This window comes from Microcaecilia unicolor, chromosome 9 (genome assembly GCF_901765095.1).
Source record: "Microcaecilia unicolor chromosome 9, aMicUni1.1, whole genome shotgun sequence".
NCBI classification, from domain to species: Eukaryota; Metazoa; Chordata; class Amphibia; order Gymnophiona; family Siphonopidae; genus Microcaecilia; species Microcaecilia unicolor.
Window position 1 is genome coordinate 79109991 of NC_044039.1, and position 26070 is coordinate 79136060.

The following is a 26070-nucleotide window of genomic DNA, read 5'->3' on the forward strand; positions in this document are numbered from 1 at the left end:
GTGGCCCTTTACCAGGAGAAAAAAAACTCTGCATGAACATAATAGTACTATGGTAACATAGTAACATAGTAAATGACGGCAGAAAAAGACCTGCACGGTTCATCCAGTCTGCCCAACAAGATAAACTCATATGTGCTACTTTTTTTGTATACCTTACCTTGATTTGTACCTGTCCTTTTCAGGGCACAGACCGTGTAAGTCTGCCCAGCACTGTCCCCGCCTCCCACCACCGGCTCTGGCACAGACCGTATAAGTCTGCCCAGCACTATCCCCGCCTCCGGCTCTGCCACCCAATCTCAGCTAAGCTCCTTAGGATCCATTCCTTCTGAACAGGATTCCTTTATGTTTATCCCACGCGTGTTTGAATTCTGTTACCGTTTTCATTTCCACCACCTCCCGCGGGAGTTGTCCCTTTAACCAGCTCCTCCAAATGACACAGATATTACCTTGAATTTTTTTTTTTTTACAGTATCCTCCCCATCCCTTTAACCAGCCCCTGCAAATGACATGGATACTACCTTGATTTTTATTTTTAATTTTTACAGTATCCTTCCCTCCCTGTCCCTTTAACCAGCCCCTCCAAACGACACAGATAGTACCTTATTTTTTTTTTTTTTTTTAAACAGTATCCTCCCCTCCTTGTCCCTTTAACCAGCCCCTCCAAATAGATACTATCTTTATTTTTTTTAAACAGTATGCTCCCCTCTCGACTCACCTCCTTCAGATCTCCTCCCTGCTCCCCCGAGCCACAGGGTGCCCCTCCTGGCACCTACCCGAAGCCACCCTGGTGGTCTAGTGGAGTCTTTGGGGCAGGAAAGATCCTCAGTCTTTCCTGCCTGCTGCCGGCACTGACCCTCTAGCTGCTGCCTCTTCTTTAACATGGCTGCCAAGACTTCCAGTGAAGGCCTCGCAAGACTTCAGCGGAAGTTTCGCAAGGCCTCTGCTGGAAGTCTCGGCAGCCATTTTTAAAGAGTGATGTGGCAACAGAACGGTCAGTGCTGGCGGCGGGCAGGAAAGACTGGGGATCTTTCCTGCCTCAAAGACTCCACTAGACCATCAAGGCGGCCCCAGGTAGATGCCGGGAGGGCACCCTGCAGCTCGGGGAGAGGAGGCAAGAAATCAGAATGCAGCAATGGCGGGGAGCGGGAGGGAGCACTGCGGGGCCTTGTGGACCGCTTCTGGCCGCCCCTGCCTAAGACCGGCCCTGGACACGGCATACAAATAGGAGGCCCACAAGCAGCCTGTTCCCCAAATGAATCGAATGATATCGAGCCACGAGAGACATCTTTTGTAGTTGACCCCAAACAGGCTAAAGTTCAAACCTGAGTTTTTAGAGAACCCAAAGCCAATCCTTTCTGAAGGCCTGCTTGGAGAAACGCTAGAATGTGTGTGATCTGAGCAGAGAAGGGAGATAATTCGCACTCAGAACACCAGTCCTCGAACATCCTCCACAACCTCGCATATGCCGTGGATGTAGAGCGTTCCTAAGCCTGAAGCAAGGTACCAGTAAACGAATCGGGATAGCCTTTGCGTCTCAACATAGCCCTTTCAACAGCCTAGCTATAAGAACAAAGGGGCACGGATCCTCCATGTGCACCGGACCTCGATTCAGTAGGCCATGTACTGTGGAAGACGAAGAGGACTCCTGTCCAGCAGTCAAATCAGGTCCACATACCACAGCCAATCTGAGGCTAAGAGAACTATTCAACACCGGTGCAATGCAATCCTTTCAACACACGGCCTACCATGGGCCACAGAGTAGATGTGTGGCCAAGGCTGCAGTAGGGCATCAATCCCAATTCTTTCTAATGGCTGAAGAACTTGGGCACTTTGGCATTCCTTTTTGTCACCATCAAGTCCAGAAATTCAGAACCCCATTGGTTCACTATCATCTGAAACCCCTGTCTGGATAATTCCCTGGGTCCAATGAGTGCCTGCTGAGAAGTACACCTCCACATTCAAGGACCCTGCAACTTGAGCTGCCGACAAACAAAGAATATTTTTCTCTGCCCAACTCATGGGGGAGGTCAGTTCCACCACCGGATGACGCGGGTCCTGCCTTGCATGTTGATATAAGCCACCACTGTCGCACTGTTGGAGAAAACTGAGACCGGAGCCCCTGCCAGAAAGGGAGAGAGTTGCACAAAGCATTCCACACTGCCCTGAGCTCCAAGTGATTTATTGGCCAGCAAGATTCCTGTTCTGTCCAGGTGCCCTGTTCCAGAAGGAACGTGTAATGAGCTCCCCAACCAGACTTGCTGAAGTCTGTTGTCACCACTTCCCATTGTGTTATCAGAAAGGGAGCTCAGACGGTCAAATTCCTAGACAAACCACCACTGCATACTTGTCCGACAACCAATGTCCAAGGAAGACGAAGGTCGTACTTCTGTGACATCGAAGACCAGCGGATGAGAAGATATTCTATTAATGGCCGCATACAAGCCCTTGCCCATGGCACCATTTCCCTCCCCACCATCATTGACTCCAGAACCTGTACAAAGTCCCAGACCCTGGGCCTGCCTCAACCATGGAGAAGACTAATCTGTTGAACCAGCTTCAACCTCCTGCGCTCCTTGAAGAAGATCCTCTCCCATGGCAAACCGAATGCCCAGGTACTCCAGCATCTGCGATGGAGTTAGTCAGTTCTCAAAATTGATTACACAACCTAATGACCTTTGAGCAGGGACTGTCCTTCTTTGTTAAACTGTACAGCTCTGCGTAACCCTAGTAGCACTTTAGAAGTGTTAAGTAGTAGTAGTAGTAGTAGTAGAAGATGGACAATTCTGTCCATCGCCGCTGCGCTATACAAAATAGGATGCTGCACCAATGAGCCAGTCGTTGAGATACAGGTGAACTGATTCCCTGGCGTTGAAGGAAGGATGCCGCTGCCAACACCAACACCACATCCTTGGAGCCGTGGTGAGACCGAAGGGTAAAGCCATGAACTGAAGTGCCAGCCCAGCACCACAAAACGTAGAAACCTCTGACACAGGAGCCATATAGGTATATGTAAGCACACCTCCTTAAGATCAAAGACAGTGAGAAATTATCTTGTTTGAACCAAGGTTTTGACTGCTCTTAATGTCTTCATGCAAAAGCGGGACACACTGAGGCAGTGGTTTAGACTTTTGAGATCTAAGGCCGGTCAAAAGGTGCCTTTATTCTTTGGGGAAATGAAGTAGATGAGTATCTGTTCCATTTCCCCAGGCTGAATATGGACAAGGTAATGTCCCAGAGCACCAGCAAGGAATCTATAGTGGCCTGAACCTTGACCACCTTGGTTCCTTTTTGACAAGAAGACTACAAGAAGAGAGGAGTGACTTGGTGGGAAAACTCCACTCTGTAAGAATATCTAGAACTCACTGGTCTGACATGATTTTGGCCTACCTTTCCCGAAACTCCTGAAGACACCCTCCCACTGGAGGAACAAACAAGTGGACCAGCTGTGCATCGTTGTGAAGCTCTTGAGGCATTGTGTGGCCTAGCTGACCAACAGGAGGACATCCTGTCAGCATAAAAGAAATATTGGCGTGCCTGAAAGGACTTCCGACCATATTGCTGACGACCAGGCTGGTACCATCTACTGTCTCAAAATCGAGTTCGCGAGTCCCCTGAAGATGGACGACCAGAGGCTTTTGGCTTATCCTCCGGCAACCACTGTAGCTTAGTTTCCCCTTGTTCTTTCACTAAGTTACCAAGATTTTCTCCAAATAGCTACTTGCCCTGATAGAGCAGTTTAACAGACATGACTTTGATGATACATCTGCCGCCAATGCCACAAGCAGAGTTGCTGATGTGCCGTGACAGCCCACATGTAATGGGTTACAGCCCACAGTATGTTCAAGTTCTTTTTGTTTCATTAACCGCTTAAAAGACAAATCAACCAAAAGCAGAATAGATAAAATGAGAAAGATCATGAAAAGGAATGCCAATTAAAAAAAAAAACAGTAAAAAGAAAATTTCAGATTAAAAAAAAAAAAAACTGCTGTGTGCGCTACACCAGGGGTAGGCATCTCCGGTCCTCGAGAGCCGCAGGCAGGTCAAGTTTTCATGATATCCACAATGAATATGCAGGAGATAGATCTGCAAGCACTGCCTCCATGGTATGCAAATCTATCTCAGTCACTTCATGCCTTGTGTTATATCTTATTCTTGGACTTGTGTATAAGCTTAGGTTTGTTGTATTTCGAGAGTCATTTGACTAAACTTATTGGATTAAGGGATGAATGAATGACTGAGTGTATGAAGAAACTGAAGAAAATAGGTTTAGATTTTCATGGTAATAACTGATTTATAATAAAGATGAACAAAAGGTTTGTAAGAACTTGAAAATAAACATTTTTGTAAGCAATTTAATATATTACAGTGGTTACTTGGTGATAAAATAGTAATATGCATATTCATTGTGCATAACCTGACCTTCGGCTCTCGAGGACCGGAGTTGCCTACCCCTGTGCTACACTATCAGAGTCCTAACAATCCCTCTCCCTTACGGCCCAAAAAGCAGCCAGGCCAAGTAGGCGAACCCTGTTTCCAGCTGGGCGTTATGGCACCTGTCCTGTCTTGCCACTTCAAACGAACGAGCTGCAAGTTGTCCCTTGAAGGCCCAAAGAGGCCACTTCAAAAGCTTGTTTCAGCAAGCCTTCTTGCTTCCTATCCAGTAGGTCTTTTAGAGCAATGCCTGCCGGTGAGACCCATTCTGCTGTAATCAGGTCCTAAATGTCTAGATGCATTGGGAAGGACTTAGGACCTCCCTCTAAGGCCCCTCATGATTGATGAAGATGGATCTCCTAAGCAGGCTCCTCAATGGAAAGCACTGCAACTCAGAAATAACAGTACAAGTTCCTGTTTATGAAACCATCTCTGTACTTTCAGGATCATCTCCCTCCTCAAGAGACAGACAGAGCTAGAACAATGCGATGCTACATAATGGAACTGCCCTTTACCTTCACATATTACCTCTTTGTATAGGGAGATCATCCCAAACCATAAAGCCACAAGATTTCTGTTATGTTTGTGCTTGTGAACAAAAACAAAAAGGAGACAATCCATTGCAGAATAGAAGCAAACACAACAGTGTCAATGATCCAAGGAAAGAAGAGTGAGTGGGCAACAGTTCATCTAAACAAATTTTATTGGAAACAAGACCCAGCCTGGTCAAGCTTCAGCTGGTTTTTTTTTTTTGGCACTTGCATTGAAGAACTGTTCATGCAGGAATCGAAGCACCTGCTTCAAGCCTCATTGATTTGGAAACCTGTGTGATACCTGATGGTCTGTCCAAAACTTGGCCAGGTCAGGTCTCATTTCCAATAAAACCTTGTTTGGATGAACTCTTGCCCTCTCTTCTCTCCCTGGATAGTTGCTGCTGTTTCGTATGTTTGTGCTTGTACCATCATTTCAATTTTCAATCACTGGTTTGGCTTGTCTGAAGACCAATTAGGGCCTGGTTTCAATACCAGGGCTGGTGGCTAGTCCAAAAACATTTCAGGACCAGCAATGTAATGTTCCGATGAATATCTTTGAACTCCTTGTAGGTCAACTTTGATCCCCACCACCAGTATTCCTTTTGATACAATAATGGCTCATGCAAACCCTGCATCGTACCTCTAGTAAGGCTAGGAGGTAGCTTCTCAACTACTCTCTTTTCCAGTGGCCACTGTATTCCCAACTGCGCCTTGAATGGTTTCACTATTTCTGCTTTTTCTTCTAACAGTCTGCAATGTGGTACAGTCTTCTTGCTGTCAGCACCAAGGCAACTAGCATCATTTATTCCTTCTGCTAAGGGTAAGTCAACAGAAGGGTCTGCCAGCGTCAACAAGTCTAGAGAAGAAAAAGGAGAATATAACAACTTTTTTTTTCTTGGAAAAGGATTCCAACTTTGCCATACAATGCTAATACCCCAAAACTAAGGAAGATTCAGTGAACTGTATACAGTCAAAATTTAAAAAAACAGTAAAATAAAAAGATAATGGAACATTTAAACTATCAAGCACGTTCAAAAAAACATATTTCATTTGCATAGAAATATAGCACAATGGCAGACACCGATTTCATGACCCATTTGCCTGTCTTTTCTTTGGCTTTACTCATTTCATCCCAAGGCTAGGGATCCTCACTGCACTTCAATACGTTAACAGAACCAATTTTAGTAGCAAGCCAAATCAAAAGCGTCACACTGGACATAACAGTACTGTTCAATTTATCAATTTTATAACATGCACAAGATGAATTATTGAGACCACTACAAGCAACGTCTAAAACTTCAGGTCAAGTATCAGTACCTTATAACACTCAATGAAAAAGTACCCCACCCCAGGGATCTCTTAAACATGCCAGTTACACAATCCTACTTAATAGTGTGCTGTTAGCAGGAGAACAAGTGAGAATCACAGTATATCTGTTTCAGAGTTTAAAAATTCTTCAGATCAGCTAACAACAAAAATGTTAAGCACATTTCCATTTAATTAGCATCAAATTGATTACATACACAAAAATTGTCTACCGTGTAGACATTAATTTAGCTCCCAAAGTAATCACTGTCTCCGATAACCTTCAAATACTATCCCTGTAATAGCTGCTGAAAAGGTTTTAGATAAATACTTCCTAAAAAGCAAATTCCAAGGACACAATATCTTTTACTTGTCTGCATTCAAAGAAAGCTCAAACCGTTGACATACATCAAACATTCATTTTAACTTCACTGCCTTCCTTTCATACTTTTAATATTCAGGCCCTGATGCACAAAACCTTCAGCACATAGAGTCTGAATTACCAACCAATGCTCAACACCAACAGCATGCAAATTATATGCACGCTATTAGTTTTGAGCACTGGTTGATAAAAGGGTCCAAATATTCCTGGTGGAAGGCACAGCTCTTGCAGGCATGTCCAGCGATGTTTGGACTCCTAATCTCCCCTAACCTTTAAAACTCCTGGTGGACCAAGGATCCTAACCTCCCCCAACCCAAAACCTTTGAAACCTCCCTAGTGGTCCAGCAGACCCCCTCCCTGCGACCAAAAAATCCCTGGTGGTCCAGTGAGAGTTGGTGGTAGGAGTTTGTTTTCCTTATATAGTGCACAGGATGCACTGGGCAGAGGCTGGGCACTGCCCTTTTCAGAAGGGCCATCCCAGAGGCAGGAGGAAGTAGGCATTGTTTTTGCCCTCCTGCCTCCAACTCTCACAAGAGGTATGTGGAGGGGTGGGGGAGGGATTCAAGAGAAGGACTCACTGAACCACCAGGGAGGTATCAAAGGTTTGGGGAGGGAGAGGGGGATGGAGGGAGTTGCCAAGATTAAGGGGAGGGGAGTCCACTGGACCACCAGGGATACCGTGTAAAACTTGCAGGTCTGGAGCTGTAAAGTTTTGCATGTTAAAAGGTAGGTGCCCAGTGAATCTGTTAGAATGCTCATTTTAATACTAATGAGCTTGTTGTACTATATTTGCATAAGGTTATCAGTAGTTGCTATGGGGAATGGTAAAAGGGACACAGAACCCCTCGGGCATTAGACTCTAAAGCAACATTGCAAGCACGGTAAGCTTTGGTATTGGGCTCTCAGTCTCTTTCATAAAAGAAAAGAGGATCTTGGAACCTCATTCAGATCATGAACTGAGCTGTTTGTTTTATAGCTATATAGCGAATGCTACATACCTGTAGAAGGTATTCTCCGAGGACAGCAGGCTGATTGTTCTCACTGATGGGTGACGTCCACGGCAGCCCCTCCAATCGGAAACTTCACTAGCAAAGTCCTTTGCTAGCCCTCGCGCGCCCGCGCGCACCGCGCATGCGCGGCCGTCTTCCCGCCCGAAACCGGCTCGAGCCGGCCAGTCCAGTATGTAGCAAGACAATACACTTCAAGGGAAGACACAACTCCAAAGGGGAGGCGGGCGGGTTTGTGAGAACAATCAGCCTGCTGTCCTCGGAGAATACCTTCTACAGGTATGTAGCATTCGCTTTCTCCGAGGACAAGCAGGCTGCTTGTTCTCACTGATGGGGTATCCCTAGCCCCCAGGCTCACTCAAAACAACAACATTGGTCAATTGGACCTCGCAACGGCGAGGACATAACTGAGATTGACCTAAAAAATTTACCAACTAACTGAGAGTGTAGCCTGGAACAGAACAAACAGGGCCCTCGGGGGGTGGAGTTGGATCCTAAAGCCCAAACAGGTTCTGAAGAACTGACTGCCCGAACCGACTGTCACGTCGGGTATCCTGCTGCAGGCAGTAATGAGATGTGAATGTGTGGACAGATGACCACGTCGCAGCTTTGCAAATTTCCTCCATGGTGGCTGACTTCAAGTGGGCTACCGACGCTGCCATGGCTCTAACATTATGAGCCGTGACATGACCCTCAAGAGCCAGCCCAGCCTGGGCGTAAGTGAAGGAAATGCAATCTGCTAGCCAATTGGATATGGTGCGTTTCCCTACAGCCACTCCCCTCTTGTTGGGATCAAAAGAAACAAACAATTGGGCGGACTGTCTGTGGGGCTGTGTCCGCTCCAGATAGAAGGCCAATGCTCTCTTGCAGTCCAATGTGTGCAGCTGACGTTCAGCAGGGCAGGAATGAGGACGGGGAAAGAATGTTGGCAAGACAATTGACTGGTTCAGATGGAACTCCGACACAACCTTTGGCAGAAACTTAGGGTGAGTGCGGAGGACTACTCTGTTGTGATGAAATTTGGTGTAAGGGGCCTGGGCTACCAGGGCCTGAAGCTCACTGACTCTACGAGCCGAGGTAACTGCCACCAAGAAAATGACCTTCCAGGTCAAGTACTTCGGATGGCAGGAATTCAGTGGCTCGAAAGGAGGTTTCATCAGCTGGGTGAGAACGACATTGAGATCCCATGACACTGTAGGAGGCTTGACAGGGGGCTTTGACAAAAGCAAACCTCTCATGAAGCGAACAACTAAAGGCTGTCCTGAGATCGGCTTACCTTCCACTTGGTAATGGTATGCACTGATTGCACTAAGGTGAACCCTTACGGAGTTGGTCTTCAGACCAGACTCAGACAAGTGGAGAAGGTATTCAAGCAGGGTCTGTGTAGGACAAGAGCGAGGATCTAGGGCCTTGCTGTCACACCAGACGGCAAACCTCCTCCAATGAAAGAAGTAACTTCTCTTAGTGGAGTCTTTCCTGGAAGCAAGCAAGATGCGGGAGACACCCTCTGGCAGACCCAAAGAGGCAAAGTCTACGCCCTCAACATCCAGGCTGTGAGAGCCAGGGACTGGAGGTTGGGATGCAGAAGAGCCCCTTCGTCCTGCGTGATGAGGGTCGGAAAATACTCCAATCTCCACGGTTCTTCGGAGGATAACTCCAGAAGAAGAGGGAACCAGATCTGACGCGGCCAAAAGGGAGCAATCAGAATCATGGTGCCTCGGTCTTGCTTGAGTTTCAACAAAGTCTTCCCCACCAGAGAAATGGGAGGAAAAGCATACAGCAGACCTTCCCCCCAATCCAGGAGGAAGGCATCCGACGCCAGTCTGCCGTGGGCCTGAAGCCTGGAACAGAACTGAGGGACCTTGTGGTTCACTTGAGATGCGAAGAGATCCACCAGGGGGGTGCCCCACGCCTGGAAGATCTGTCGCACCACACGGGAATTGAGCGACCACTCGTGAGGTTGCATAATCCTGCTCAACCTGTCGGCCAGACTGTTGTTTACGCCTGCCAGATATGTGGCTTGGAGCACCATGCCTTGACGGCGAGCCCAGAGCCATATGCTGACGGCTTCCTGACACAGGGGGCGAGATCCGGTGCCCCCCTGCTTGTTGACATAGTACATGGCAACCTGATTGTCTGTCTGAATTTGGATAATTTGGTGGGACAGCCGATCTCTGAAAGCCTTCAGAGCGTTCCAGATCGCTCGCAACTCCAGAAGATTGATCTGTAGATCGCTTTCTTGGAGGGACCACCTTCCTTGGGTGTGAAGCCCATCGACATGAGCTCCCCATCCCAGGAGAGACGCATCCGTGGTCAGCACTTTTTGAGGCTGAGGAATTTGGAAGGGACGTCCCAGAGTCAAATTGGAGCAAATCGTCCACCAATACAGGGATTCGAGAAAACTCGTGGACAGGTGGATCACGTCCTCTAGACCCCCGGCGGCCTGATACCACTGGGAGGCTAGGGTCCATTGAGCAGATCTCATGTGAAGGCGGGCCATGGGAGTCACATGAACTGTGGAAGCCATGTGGCCCAGCAATCTCAACATCTGCCGAGCTGTGATCTGCTGGGACGCTCGCACCCGCGAGACGAGGGACAACAAGTTGTTGGCCCTCGCCTCTGGGAGATAGGCGCGAGCCGTCCGAGAATCCAGCAGGGCTCCGATGAATTCGAGTTTCTGCACTGGGAGAAGATGGGACTTTGGGTAATTTATCACAAACCCCAGTAGCTCCAGGAGGCGAATAGTCATCTGCATGGACTGCAGGGCTCCTGCCTCGGATGTGTTCTTCACCAGCCAATCGTCGAGATATGGGAACACGTGCACCCCCAGCCTGCGAAGCGCCGCTGCTACCACAGCTAGGCACTTTGTGAACACCCTGGGCGCAGAGGCGAGCCCAAAGGGTAGCACACAGTACTGGAAGTGGCGTGCGCCCAGCTGAAATCGCAGATACTGTCTGTGAGCTGGCAGTATCGGGATGTGTGTGTAGGCATCCTTCAAGTCCAGAGAGCATAGCCAATCGTTTTGCTGAATCATGGGGAGAAGGGTGCCCAGGGAAAGCATCCTGAACTTTTCTTTTACGAGATATTTGTTCAGGGCCCTTAGGTCTAGGATGGGACGCATCCCCCCTGTTTTCTTTTCCACAAGGAAGTACCTGGAATAGAACCCCAGCCCTTCTTGCCCGGATGGCACGGGCTCGACCGCATTGGCGCTGAGAAGGGCGGAGAGTTCCTCTGCAAGTACCTGCTTGTGCTGGAAGCTGTAGGACTGAGCTCCCGGTGGACAATTTGGAGGTTGTGAGGCCAAATTGAGGGTGTATCCTTGCCGGACTATTTGGAGAACCCACTGATCGGAGGTTATGAGAGGCCACCTTTGGTGAAAAGCTTTCAACCTCCCTCCGACAGGCAGGTCGCCCCGGCACTGACACTTGGATGTCGGCTATGCTCTGCTGGAGCCAGTCAAAAGCTCGCCCCTTGCTTTTGCTGGGGAGCCGCGGGGCCTTGCTGATTCGCACGCTGCTGACGAGAGCGAGCGCGCTGGGGCTTAGCCTGGGCCGCAGGCTGTCGGGAAGGAGGATTGTACCTACGCTTGCCAGAAGTATAGGGAACAGTCTTCCTTCCCCCGAAAAAATCGTCTACCTGTAGAGGTAGAAGCTGAAGGCTGCCGGCGGGCGAACTTGTCGAATGCGGTGTCCCGCTGGTGGAGAGACTCTACCACCTGCTCGACTTTTTCGCCAAAAATGTTATCCGCACGGCAAGGCGAGTCCGCAATCCGCTGCTGGATTCTATTCTCCAGGTCAGCGGCACGCAGCCATGAGAGCCTGCGCATCACCACACCTTGAGCAGCGGCCCTGGACGCAACATCAAAAGTGTCATAAACTCCTCTGGCCAGGAATTTTCTGCACGCCTTCAGCTGCCTGACCACCTCCTGAAAAGGCTTGGCTTGCTCAGGGGGAAGAGCATCAACCAAGCCCGCCAACTGCCGCACATTATTCCGCATGTGTATGCTCGTGTAGAGCTGGTAAGACTGGATCTTGGACACGAGCATAGAGGAATGGTAGGCCTTCCTCCCAAAGGAGTCTAAGGTTCTAGCGTCCTTGCCCGGGGGCGCCGAAGCATGTTCCCTAGAACTCTTAGCCTTCTTTAGGGCCAAATCCACAACTCCAGAGTCATGAGGCAACTGAGTGCGCATCAGCTCTGGGTCCCCATGGATCCGGTACTGGGACTCGATCTTCTTGGGAATGTGGGGATTAGTTAATGGCTTGGTCCAGTTCGCAAGCAATGTCTTCTTCAGGACATGGTGCAAGGGAACAGTGGACGCTTCCTTAGGTGGAGAAGGATAGTCCAGGAGCTCAAACATTTCAGCCCTGGGCTCGTCCTCCACAACCACCGGGAAGGGGATGGCCGTAGACATCTCCCGGACAAAGGAGGCAAAAGACAGACTCTCGGGAGGAGAAAGCTGTCTCTCAGGAGAGGGAGTGGGATCAGACGGAAGACCCTCAGACTCCTCGTCAGAGAAATATCTGGGATCTTCCTCTTCCTCCCACGAGGCCTCACCCTCGGTGTCAGACACAAGTTCACGGACCTGTGTCTGCAACCTCGCCCTGCTCGACTCCGTGGAACCCCGTCCACGATGGGGGCGTCGAGAGGTAGACTCCCTCGCCCGCATCGGCGAAGCTCCCTCCGCCGACGTAGTCGGGGAGCCTTCCTGGGAGGTGGCCGCGGTCGGTACCGCACGCGGTACCGACGTCGGGGACCTCAACCTGGGCGATGGGCCAGCCGGCGCCACGCTCGACGGTACCGGTGGCGCAAGCACCGCCGGTACCGGAGGGGTAGGGCGCAACAGCTCTCCCAGAATCTCTGGGAGAACGGCCCGGAGGCTCTCGTTTAGAGCGGCTGCAGAGAAAGGCTGAGAGGTCGATGCAGGCGTCGACGTCAGTACCTGTTCCGGGCGTGGAGGCTGTTCCGGGCTGTCCAGAGCGGAGCGCATCGACACCTCCTGAACAGAGGGTGAGCGGTCCTCTCGGTGCCGATGCCTGCTGGGTGCCGAATCCCTCGGCGACCCAGAGCTCTCGGTGCCGACACGGGGAGGAGACCGGTGTCGATGCTTCTTCGATTTCTTCCGAAGCATGTCACCGGAGCTCCCCGGCACCGACGAGGAGGACGTCGAATCCATCCGTCGCTTCCTCGGGGCCGAGACTGAAGAAGGTCGATCTCGGGGGGGCTGTACCGCAGGAGCCCTCAGGGTAGGCGGAGACCCACCCGAGGGCTCACCGCCACCAGCAGGGGAATGGACAGCCCTCACCTGCACTCCACCCGATGCACCACCGTCCGACGACATCAGCAGACGAGGTCCTGGTACCACCGACGTCGATGCAGCTATCCGATGTCTCGGCGCCGATGCAGAGGCCCGATGCCTCGATGCACTCGATGCAGGGGCGGCCGAGGAAGAAGGTCTGGACGCTGACGACGTCGATGCACTCGAAGATCCCGGTGCCGATGCCGACGAAGAGCCCGAGAACAACACGTTCCACTGGGCTAGTCTCGCTACCTGAGTCCGCCTTTGAAGCAGGGAACACAGACTGCAGTTCTGAGGGCGGTGCTCGGCCCCCAGACACTGAAGACACGACGAGTGTCGATCAGTGAGCGAGATAACCCGGGCGCACTGGGTGCACTTCTTGAAGCCGCTGGAAGGCTTCGATGTCATGGGCGGAAAAATCACGCCGGCGAAATCAAAAGCCGAAATGGCGAAATTTGAAGCACCAAATTTAGAGGGAGAAAAAATCTCGACCGAGGCCGAAAAGAGGCCTACCCCGACGACGAAAGAAAACTTACCGGGGCAAAAAAGCTGGAAGTACGGGGAGGATTTACACGAAACCCGGCGGGGGGTTTCCGGAGCACTTCCCGACTAGGACAAAGCTTTCCCGAAGGAAAAAACACGTTCAAACAAATTGGACGCGCGAGGTCGACTTTCCGGGGCTCGACACGGCGAAAACACGACCGTACCGAGTGCGGACAAAAGAAGACTGGCCGGCTCGAGCCGGTTTCGGGCGGGAAGACGGCCGCGCATGCGCGGTGCGCGCGGGCGCGCGAGGGCTAGCAAAGGACTTTGCTAGTGAAGTTTCCGATTGGAGGGGCTGCCGTGGACGTCACCCATCAGTGAGAACAAGCAGCCTGCTTGTCCTCGGAGAAATTTGTTTATAGCTTAAATTCCTTAACTGCTTCTATTCTTGCTTGCAATGTATAATTCACCACAAAAAAACCAAAACAAAAACCACCCACATCAAGGGTTGTGATTATTGGTTATTTATCCCTTCTCGTCACCTAAAGACCTCATGAAATATCCACATTTCCCTGTTGAAAACACATTAAAGTCACATGTGGCAGTCTGCCTGGTGGCCATGGATTAAATTATTGGATCAGGTTTTCTACTCCATGGGCCAGCTAGAGCATTTATGGCTCCTGGGGAAGAAATACCATAATTGTCCAATGGTAACCACAAAGCAGCTAGCCTCAGGGTACATGATGCAGGCTTCAGATGGAATCCTGCTGCAAAGTCTTCAACTGGAGTCTACCACCATAATAACTGAGGCTAGGTGATTTGTAAGGGGATATAATAGAAAGGGAAAAAATCCCAATGTAGTGATGAATGAAAACTCAAGATGTGAATCCCAGCACTAATTCCAAATTAGTTGAAAGCTAAGGGAAAAAATGTTGAATTTGCTTCCTCAATCTTTTGCTTGGGAATTTCAGATAGATTTTTTTAAAGTTCTAAAACTGTAAATCATTTTTGCAAAGACAACTTAAGATTCTGTAGCATATGCTGCTTTCCTGTAATTGTCTATGCAATATATTTACTCTGACATGATTTGTTACAGTATAGTACAGTACACTTAATTCTTGTAAGGGTCAAATAAACCTTTGCTCTCTAAAGTATTTGCCTCAACTGCTACATGGTTTTGATTATGGCTTTTAGCAGTTTCTTCCTGCTCCTTTGGGCTTCCAGAATATTTAAAATCAAATTCTTTTGGACATCATACCATAAGCCTTCATTTGAAATAGTTTCTCTCCCCTGTACCCAGTTTAATACCCCCTTCCCATCTCACTCAACTATTGCGACCATAGTCCTCACCCAGGGACCACCAACCTTTACTCCCTGCAGAACACAGTTAACATGGACACCAAGTTTGGCCAGTAACTGCTTCCAGTGAGCAATGGCTAGGACAGCATTCTCCAATACAGGGGCTCTGAATGTTGTCTCCATAATATCCCTCATCTCTGGCTGGCCCCAAGAGGCATAGCCCTTGTCCAGGAATCTAACCCCCAGCATCTCCATACAACAGTGTACCAACATTACCACTGGGCCTCTTACAATGCTTGAAATATTTATCTGCTGAAAACATCTTTTGAAACAGTGGATAATTGTTAAGACCACTGCAGCATACCACCACCAGAAGAAGTGCTTTAATTTAACACATTTTAAAATAAGTGTAAAGTATTTCTCAAAATTAAAGCTCAAAACTCATGCAGGTTGATTTCCAAACCACTCTAGAAGGGCCAGATTCTGTTATAACTTGTGCATGCTTGAAATGGGATTATATAAATTCTTTTTAAGTACTGGGAAATCTAACAGATGTTGTATACATAGGTTTTCAAGTCTTTAAGCAGAACCTGTATTCCAGTTTTAGAAACAATATTTTGTTCGTTCTCCGAGGACAAGCAGGCTGCTTGTTCTCACATGTGGGTCGACATCCGCAGCGGCCCAGGAATTGGGAAAAATTTTGCAAACAAAATAATAAAGTCTTTCCAGAGAGTTCCATCACGTGAGCAACTTCCAGCCCGCCGCGCAAGCATGTCTCTTTAGTTCTTTTTTTCTCCGCGGTAAGGTGCGGTTCATTTTATGCGTCGCTCCTCTCTCAGGCCCAGGAAGAATTTCTCTGTGAGAATCGCTTCTTACTGTTTTGTTTTTTCTTTTAAATATTTTTTTTTAAAAGTAGTTTCCCATACTTTTTACTTTTTCCCTGTTAAAGTTTCCTTTTTTCGACACGGCTAGCCTTTTGGCTGCGCGGTCGGGTTTTTCCCTTTTTTTGTGCTTTTTCTTTTTTGACACAATCGCGTCATTTGATTTTGCCGAAGCCGTTTTTTCTTCCATGTCATCAAAGACACCCAGCGGCTTCAAACGTTGTACTTGATGCAACCGGACCACCTCAGGTACAGATACCCACGCCTGGTGTATCCAGTGCCTTGGGCCAGACCACTGCCCAGCCACTTGTAGTCTGTGTCTTTGTATGAAGAAACAGACCCAAGCGTCTCGAGAAGCCCAACCGGAGAAGCTTTTTGGGGCTCAGTCCAGACCTTCAACGTCTACATCAGTACCGAGGTCGGCGGCGGCAACAGAGCATCGACGTCGAAGATAGAGGTAATGGCTGCTGAGAGACCAGTGAGGCGTCGAGTGGGTCTCCACCTGTCTCGAGGCTTCCTGTTATGCAGGCCCCCCGAGACTGACCTTCGTCGGATCCCGACCCCGAGGAGACGCAAGGATTCCACATCTTCCTCATCAATACTGAGGAAACTCGATGACAGGCGTTGAGCGAAGGCTAACAAGCATCGTCATCGTTCTCCTTCGACGCATGGTAGCGGGAGCTCTGGGGCGTCGAGAGAGTCAGCACCCAAGAAGCATCGGCACTGAGAGGACCGCTTCCCCTCGGTACAGGAGGTGTCGATGCGTCTGTCTCTTGGCAGCCCGGCACCTACTCCCAAGCCTCCATGGATTCTGACACTGCCTGATCTACTGGCCCCGCAGCTTTCTCCGATGGCGGCTCTTGACGAGCGTATCTGAGCCTTGTTTCCAGAACTTCTGGAAGGCTTACTGCGACAATCAGCTTCAGTATCGGGGGTGCTTGTGCTTTCTGTACCATCTGCTGTAGCGGTGTCTGGCCCTTCTCCTGTGGTGAGGTCTTCGACTCCGGTGCCACCTGCGGCATTGGCATCAGCTGCCACCCAGGTCGACCCCCCTTCGACGTCGGTGGAGGGAGCTTCACCACAGTTGGATCGGGTGTCGATTTCTCGACATCGCCACAGAGGACATCGTTCCTCGGCGTCGAGGCAGGTCCAGTGTCATGTACCTTGGCACAGGATGTGTCTGACACTGAGCAGGAGCGCTCGTGGGAATCAGAGGAAGATCCTAGATACTTCTCTTCTGATGAGTCCTTTGGGATTCCCTCTGACCCTTCTCCTCCACTGGCAATAAGACTATGTCCACCAGAGAGAGTGTGTCTTTTTCCTCTTTTGTCCAGGAAATGGCTACAGTTATTCCCTTCCCTGTGGAGATTGAGGATGAGCCCAGGTCTGACATGCTGGAAGTCCTGAATTATTCTTCTCCACATAAAAAGGCTGTGACAGTCCCTCTGCATAAGGTACTGAAGGAAGTTCTTATGAGAAACTGGTCCGCCCCTATCTGGCCCTGTGGTTCCCAAGAAAGCTGAGTCCCAATACCGGATCCACGGTGAACCTGGATTGATGAGGTCCCAATTACCCCACAATTCCATGGTGGTGGATTCCACTCTCAAGTGAGCTATGAGTACTAGAGACTATGCTTCGGCGCCCCCAGGCAGAGAAGCTAGGACTCTTGACTCTTTTGGGAGAAAGACGTATCAGGCTGCTATGCTCGCTGCCACGATCCAGTCATACCAGCTCTTTACAAGCGTACACTTGCGGGACTCAATAAGTCAACTGTCCAGCTTGGTTGAGGCGCTCCCTACGGAGTTGACTGAGCCTTTTCACCAGGCAGCAGAAGGCATGTCGCAAGTTCCTGGCCAGGGGTACTTTTGACACTTTTGACGTGACATCCAGGATCACTGCTCAAGGTATAGTGATGCGCAGACTCTCATGGCTGCGTGTCTCTGACCTGGATCATTCTGCCCAGCAGCGGATGGCGAATATTCCTTGCCGGGGGGACAATCTTTTTTTGAGAGAAAGTAGAGCATTTTGTTAATCAGATTAAGCAGCATAATGATGCTATGGATTCTCTCTCCCACCGGGCGTCTTCTGCTACAGCCTCATCATCTAGGAGGTTTTTTGGAGGAAAGAAAAGTGCTCCCTATTCCTACTCTAGGCGTAGGTACACTCCTGCTTCTTGGCAGCCTGCCCAGGCTCAGCCCCAGCGCGCTTGTTCTCATCAACAGTGTGTGACTAAGGCCCACTCTGCTCCCCAGCAAAAGCAAGGGATGGGCCTTTGACTGGCTCCTGTTCAGCATAGCCTCAGTAAAAGTATCTGTACCGGACAACTTGCCGGTACGGGGGAGGGTTGATGTTTTTTTCACCAAAGGTGGCCTCTCATAACCTCCGACCGGTGGGTTCTTCAAATAGTCCGGTTAGGATACACCCTCAATCTGGAATCCAAACCTCCAAATTGTCCACCAGGAGCTCATTCATACAGCTCCCAGCACAAACAGGTACTTGCAGAGGAACTCTCCGCCCTTCTAAAGGCCAGTGCGGTCAAACCCGTTCCACCAGGGGAAAAAGGGCTGGGATTCTATTCCAGGTACTTCCTTGTGCAAAAGAAAACAGGGGGGGGGGGGGGGGGGATGCGTCCCATCCTAGACCTAAGGGGCCTGAACAATTATCTGGTTCAAGAAAAGTTCAGGATGGTTTCCCTAGGCACCCTTCTTCCCATGATTCAAGAGAACGATTGGCTATGCTCTCTGGGCTTAAAGGATGCTTATACACACACATCTCGATACTCCCAGCTCACAGGATGTATCTTCGATTTTGGCTGGGAACTCAGCACTTTCAGTACTGTGTACTGCCCTTTGGTCTGGTGTCTGCGCCCACAGTATTCACAAAGTGCCTGGTGGTCGTCGCAGCGTCGCTAAGCAGACTGGGAGTGCATGTGATCCCTTATCTCGATGACTGGCTGGTGAAGAGCACCTCGGAGGCAGGCGGTCTACAGTCCATGCAAATAACTATTCAAGTGCTAGAACTACTGGGGTTCGTGATCAATTATTCCAAATCTCATCTCAAACCAGTTCAAAAATTGGAATTCATTGGAGCACTGTTAAACACAAAGACAGCTTGAGCTTATCTTCCCGAGACGAGAGCAGACAACCTCCCCCTAGTGTCCTTGATTTGAGCGTCTCAACGTATCACAGCTCGGCAGATGTTGAGACTTCTGGGGCACATGGCCTCCACAGTTCACATGACTCCCATGGCACGCCTACACATGAGACCAGCTCAATGGACCCTAGCTTCCCAGTGGTATCAAACTGCGGGAAGTCTAGAGGATGTGATCCAAATGTCCACCGACTTTCGGAATTCCTTGCGGTGGTGGACGATTCGGCCCAATTTGACCTTGGGACGTCCATTCCAAATTCCTCAGCCACAAAAAGTGCTGACGATGGATGCATTCCTCCTGGGGTGGGGAGCTCATGTAGATGGACGACACACATCGGAAGGCTGCGTCAGCGTCGGTGGTATCGAGACCTCCTCGTCTGCTGATGTCGTCGGACGGTGGTGCTTCGTCTGGAGTGCAGGTGAGGGCTGTCCATTCCCCTGCTGGTGGCGGTGAGCCTTCGGGTGGGTCTCCCCCCATCCCGAGGGCTCCTGCGGTACAGCCCCCCCGAGACCGACCTCCTTCGGTCTCGGCCCCGAGGAAGCGACGGCTGGATTCTACGTCGTCCTCGTCGGTGCCGGGAAGCTCCGGTGACATGCTTCGTCCCAAGAAGTCGAAGAAGCATCGTCACCGGTCCCATTCCCGTGTCGGCACCGAGAGCTCTGGGTCGCCGGCACCCAGTAGGCATCGGCACCGAGAGGACCGCTCGCCCTCTGTTCAAGAGGTGTCGATGCGCTCCCCTTTGGACAGCCCGGAACAGCCTCCACACCCGGAACAGACTCTGACATCGACGCCTGCATCGGCTTCCATGCCTTTTTCTACAGCCGCTCTGAACGAGAGTCTCCGGGCCGTTCTCCCAGAGATCCTGGGAGAGCTGTTGCGCCCTACCCCTCCGGTACCAGGGGTGCTTGCGCCACCGGTACCGTCGAGCGAGGCGCTGGCTGGCCCATTGCCCGGGGTGAGGTCTCCGGCGTCGGTACCGCGTGCGGTACCGACTGCGGTAGCCTCCCAGGAAGGCTCCCCGACTACGTCGGCGGAGGGAGCTTCGCCGGTGCGGGCGAGGGAGTCTACCTCTCGACGCTCCCACCGTGGCCGTGGTTCCACGGAGTCGAGCCGGGCACGGTTGCAGACACAGGTCCGTGAACTTGTGTCTGACACCGATGGTGAGGCCTCGTGGGAAAAAGAAGAAGACATCAGATATTTCTCTGACGAGGAGTCTGAGGGTCTCCCTTCTGATCCCACTCCCTCTCCTGAAAGACAGCTTTCTCCCCCCGAGAGTCTGTCTTTCGCTTCCTTTGTCCGGGAGATGTCTATAGCCATCCCATTCCCGGTGGTTGTGGAGGACGAGCCCAGGGCTGAAATGTTTGAGCTCCTGGACTATCCTTCTCCACCTAAGGAAGCGTCCACAGTACCCATGCATCATGTCCTCAAAAAGACATTGCTGGCGAACTGGACCAAGCCATTAAGTAATCCCCACATCCCCAAGAAGATTGAGTCCCAGTACCGAATCCATGGGGACCCAGAGCTGATGCGCACTCAGTTGCCTCACGACTCTGGAGTTGTGGATTTGACCCTAAAGAAGGCCAAGAGTTCTAGGGAGCATGCTTCGGCGCCCCCGGGCAAGGACTAGAACCTTGGACTCCTTTGGGAGGAAGGCCTACCATTCTTCTATGCTCGTGGCCAAGATTCAGTCCTACCAGCTCTACACGAGCATACACATGCGGAACAATGTGCGGCAGTTGGCGGGCTTGGTGGATAAGCTCCCCCCTAAGCAAGCCAAGCCATTTCAGGAGGTGGTCAGGCAGCTGAAGGTGTGCAGAAAATTCCTGGCCAGAGGGGTGTATGACACCTTTGATGTTGCGTCCAGGGCCGCTGCTCAAGGTGTGGTGATGCGCAGACTCTCATGGCTGCGTGCCTCCGACCTGGAGAATAGAATCCAGCAGCGGATTGTGGACTCGCCTTGCCGTGCGGATAATATTTTTGGAGAGAAAGTCGAACAGGTGGTAGAGCAGCTCCACCAGCGGGACACCGCATTCGACAAGTTCTCCCTCCGGCAGCCTTCAGCCTCTACCTCTACAGGTAGAAGATTTTTGGGGGGAAGGAAGACTGTTCCCTACTCTTCTGGCAAGCGTAGGTACAATCCTCCTTCTCGACAGCCTGCGGCCCAGGCTAAGCCCCAGCGCGCTCGCTCTCGTCAGCAGCGTGCGCCTCAGCAAGGCCCCTCGGCTCCCCAGCAAAAGCAAGGGACGAGCTTTTGACTGGCTCCAGCAGAGCATAGCCGACATCCAAGTGTCAGTGCCGGGCGACCTACCAGTCGGGGGGAGGTTGAAAGCTTTTCACCAAAGGTGGCCTCTCATAACCTCCAATCAGTGGGTTCTCCAAATAGTCCGGTAAGGATACACCCTCAATTTGGCCTCAAAACCTCCAAATTGTCCACTGGGAGCTCAGTCTTACAGCTTCCAGCACAAGCAGGTACTTGCAGAGGAACTCTCCGCCCTTCTCAGCGCCAATGCGGTCGAGCCCGTGCCATCCGGGCAAGAAGGGCTGGGATTCTATTCCAGGTACTTCATTGTGGAAAAGAAAACAGGGGGGATGCGTCCCATCCTAGACCTTAGGGCCCTGAACAAATATCTGGTCAAAGAAAAGTTCAGGATGCTTTCCCTGGGCACCCTTCTCCCCATGATTCAGGAAAACGATTGGCTATGCTCTCTGGACTTGAAGGACGCCTACACGCACATCCCGATACTGCCAGCTCACAGACAGTATCTGCGATTTCAGCTGGGCACACGTCACTTCCAGTACTGTGTGCTACCCTTTGGGCTCGCCTCTGCGCCCAGAGTGTTCACCAAGTGCTTGGCTGTAGTAGCAGCGGCACTTCGCAGACTGGGGGTACACGTGTTCCCATATCTCGACGATTGGCTGTTGAAGAACACATCCGAGGCAGGAGCCCTGCAGTCCATGCAGATGACTATTCGCCTCTTGGAGCTACTGGGGTTTGTGATAAATTACCCAAAGTCCCATCTTCTCACAGTGCAGAAACTCGAATTCATAGGAGCTCTGCTGGATTCTCGGACGGCTCGCGCCTATCTACCAGAGACGAGAGCCAGCAACTTGTTGTCCCTCGTCTCGCGGGTGCGAGCGTCCCAGCAGATCACAGCTCGGCAGATGTTGAGATTGCTGGGCCACATGGCCTCCACAGCTCATGTGACTCCCATGGCCCGCCTTCACATGAGATCTGCTCAATGGACCCTAGCTTCCCAGTGGTTTCAGGCTGCTGGGGATCTAGAAGATGTGATCCACCTGTCCACGAGTTTTCTCGAATCCCTGAACTGGTGGACAATTTGGTCCAATTTGACTCTGGGACGTCCTTTCCAAATTCCTCAGCCACAAAAAGTGCTGACCACGGATGCGTCTCTCCTGGGATGGGGAGCTCATGTTGATGAGCTTCACACCCAAGGAAGCTGGTCCCTCCAGGAACGCGAACTGCAGATCAATCTCCTGGAGTTACGAGCGATCTGGAACGCTCTGAAGGCTTTCACAGATCGGCTGTCCCACCAAATTATCCAAATTCAGACAGACAACCAGGTTGCCATGTACTACGTCAACAAGCAGGGGGGCACCGGATCTCGCCCCCTGTGTGTGTCAGGAAGCCGTCAGCATGTGGCTGTGGGCTCGCCGTCACGGCATGGTGCTCCAAGCCACATATCTGGCAGGCGTAAACAACAGTCTGGCCGACAGGTTGAGCAGGATTATGCAACCTCACGAGTGATCGCTCAATTCCCGAGTAGTGCGACAGATCTTCCAGGTGTGGGGCACCCCCTTGGTAGATCTCTTTGCATCTCGAGCCAACCACAAAGTCCCTCAGTTCTGTTCCAGGCTTCAGGCCCACGGCAGACTGGCATCGGATGCCTTCCTCCTGGACTGGGGGGAGGGTCTGCTGTATGCTTATCCTCCCATACCTCTGGTGGGGAAGACTTTGTTGAAACTCAAGCAAGACCGAGGCACCATGATTCTGATTGCTCCTTTTTGGCCGCGTCAGATCTGGTTCCCTCTTCTTCTGGAGTTGTCCTCCGAAGAACCGTGGAGATGGGAGTGTTTTCCGACCCTCATCACGCAGGACGAAGGGGCGCTTCTGCATCCCAACCTCCGGTCCCTGGCTCTCACGGCCTGGATGTTGAGAGCGTAGACTTTGCCTCTTTGGGTCTGTCGGAGGGTGTCTCCCGCATCTTGCTTGCTTCCAGGAAAGATTCCACTAAGAGGAGTTACTTCTTTCTATGGAGGAGGTTTGCCGTCTGGTGTGACAGCAAGGCCCTAGATCCTCGCTCTTGTCCTACACAGACCCTGCTTGAATACCTTCTGCACTTGTCTGAGTCTGGTCTCAAGACCAACTCTGTAAGGGTTCACCTTAGTGCAATCAGTGCATACCATTACCGTGTGGAAGGTAAGCCGATCTCAGGACAGCCTTTAGTTGTTCACTTCATGAGAGGTTTGCTTTTGTCAAAGCCCCCTGTCAAGCCTCCTACAGTGTCATGGGATCTCAATGTCGTTCTCACCCAGCTGATGAAACCTCCTTTTGAGCCACTGAATTCCTGCCATCTGAAGTACTTGACCTGGAAGGTCATTTTCTTGGTGGCAGTTACTTCAGCTCGTAGAGTCAGTGAGCTTCAGGCCCTGGTAGCCCAGGCCCCTTACACCAAATTTCATCATAACAGAGTAGTCCTCCGCACTCACCCTAAGTTCTTGCCAAAGGTTGTGTCAGAGTTCCTCTGAACCAGTCAATTGTCTTGCCAACATTCTTTCCCCGTCCTCATTCCTGCCCTGCTGAACGTCAGCTGCACACATTGGACTGCAAGAGAGCATTGGCCTTCTATCTGGAGCGGACACAGCCCAACAGACAGTCCGCCCAATTGTTTGTTTCTTTTGATCCCAACAGGAGGGGAGTGGCTGTGGGAAAACGCACCATATCCAATTGGCTAGCAGATTGCATTTCCTTCACTTACGCCCAGGCTGGGCTGGCTCTTGAGGGTCATGTCACGGCTCATAATGTTAGAGCCATGGCAGCGTCGGTAGCCCACTTGAAGTCAGCCACTATTGAAGAGATTTGCAAAGCTGCAACGTGGTCATCTGTCCACACATTCACATCTCATTACTGCCTGCAGCAGGATACCCGACGCGAGTGTCGGTTCGGGCAGTCAGTGCTTCAGAATCTGTTTGGGGTTTAGAATCCAACTCCACCCCCCTAGGCCCATGTTTGTTCTGTTCCAGGCTGCACTCTCAGTTAGTTGGTAAATTTTTTAGGTCAATCTCAGTTATGTCCTCGCCGTTGCGAGGCCCAATTGACCATGGTTGTTGTTTTGAGTGAGCCTGGGGGCTAGGGATACCCCATCAGTGAGAACAAGCAGCCTGCTTGTCCTCGGAGAAAGCGAATGCTACATACCTGTAGAAGGTATTCTCCGAGGACAGCAGGCTGATTGTTCTCACAAACCCGCCCGCCTCCCCTTTGGAGTTGTGTCTTCCCTTCTCTTTGTCTTGCTACATATGAGACTGGCCGGCACGAGCCGGTTCGGGCGGGAAGACGGCCGCGCATGTGCGGTGCGCATCGGCGCGCGAGGACTAGCAAAGGACTTTGCTAGGAAGTGTTCCGATTGGAGGGGGCTGCCATGGACGTCACCCATCAGTGAGAACAATCAGCCTGCTGTCCTCGAAGAATACCTTCTACAGGTATGTAGCATTCGCTTTGACCAATGTTCATTGTTTTGAGTGAGCTTGGTTGCTAGTGATACCCCACATGTGAGAACAAGCAGCCTGCTTGTCCTCGGAGAAAACGAAGATACTTACCTGCAGCAGGTATTCTCCGAGGACAAGCAGGCTGATTGTTCTCACAAACCCACCCTCCTCCCCTTTGGAGTTGTTATTGTTCTTGTTTTTATGCTTTTTGATTAAACTAAAGAGGCACGCAAGTGGGAAGTCGCTTGCGCGACAGACCTCTCTTAAAAAAAAAAAAAAAAAAAAGGACTTATTTTGCTTGCAAAATTTTTCCCAATTCCTGGGCCGCCACGGACGTCGACTCACATGTAAGAACAATCAGCCTGCTATCCTCGGAGATTACCTACTACAGTGTGACAAGGCTACATCCCCGATGTATAGAGTGAAGCAGCAGAACCATGAACTACATATCCCAGAATGCATTTCCAGTCCTAGCAGTGAGATCCCAGGGGATAGGCAAGCTGGCCATATACCGTCTCTGACCACAAGAGGGAGGGTGAATGAAGGAGCCAGTTCCCGGGACCAGCAATCTGTATATCATGCTGCCCACCTGTAATAGGGAGGGGTGGGCTGAGAAGCAGGAGGAGGATTGGATGGAAGAGGGAATTAATCAGCCTGAGCAGGGGAAGAAAGCAGAACGGAATGGGAGCTTGAGAGCTGAGGAAGGCAGCCCCTGAAGGTTTGGAACCTACATGGTTTGGGGAATTTATTTTGGTTTAAACCCTGCTTAAGTAGAGAAGCCTGGTTTTCTTTTGGGGAAACCCTGAGTGGTAGGGGAATTACTACCCTGTTTTGAAACCTGATTATTGTGAGAACCTCTGAAGTTGGAAGGCTTGTTTATGAAGGAGGGCTGCCTGGTGGGAAGAGGGGTTCAGTTCAGGAGAGGAGCAGTGCAGGCTGAAAATCCTTGGGGAAGACAGGTCCCTAAAGAACTGAAGCAGGCTGAAATACCTTGGGTGGAAGGAAGTCCCAAAAGTATTGAACCTCCTGAAAGTAAAGGCTGCTTGGTGATTAACATTGTCTTGAGGGGAAATCCTGCTTGTGAGACAAGTACTATTTGTTTGCTACTAACTGGGACCAAAAAAGCAGGGATTTCCAAAGGACTATTGCATTCCCCTCTGGGAAGGGGGCAAAGTCTTTGTGTAATTGGTTGATGTACTAAGCAAGGCAGAACAGCCCTGCCTGAGAAGCAAGTCTCTACTCTGGAGGGAAGTTTTGTTTATGAATCTGGAAAATAAAGGAATGTTTTTGAAGTATTTCCTGGTGGCAGTTTTGTGAAGTTCTGGCTATTCAGGGGAGGCAGCGGGCCCGTTTACAACAGGTAAGTATCTTCGCTTTTGGAAGTGACGCAAAAATCATCAGCTTTGCTATCTTCAAGTTACTTATCTTTTTGGTATTGTACGCTCAACTTTACCAGCCGTGGCTTCTGTGATCGAAGTTCTGTGTGAACTGTGGTGAATCTAGGGTATTTGCACATAAGGTACTTTGGAAAGGCCCAAAATACAGCCTGATTACCTTCTATGTGCGCAAGATGAAGGA

At 50.7% G+C, this 26070-nt stretch overlaps 1 protein-coding gene across 1 annotated transcript in view; it reads right to left on the minus strand.

The window, feature by feature from the left end:
- LOC115477400 (patatin-like phospholipase domain-containing protein 2) overlaps positions 1-26070 on the minus strand; it is a 183469-nt gene that overhangs the window by 45017 nt on the left and 112382 nt on the right. Inside the window, exon 6 of the mRNA XM_030214254.1 lies at positions 5605-5820. Within this exon, the coding sequence (XP_030070114.1) occupies positions 5605-5820 (216 nt within the window). The remainder of the gene's footprint in view (positions 1-5604; positions 5821-26070) is intronic.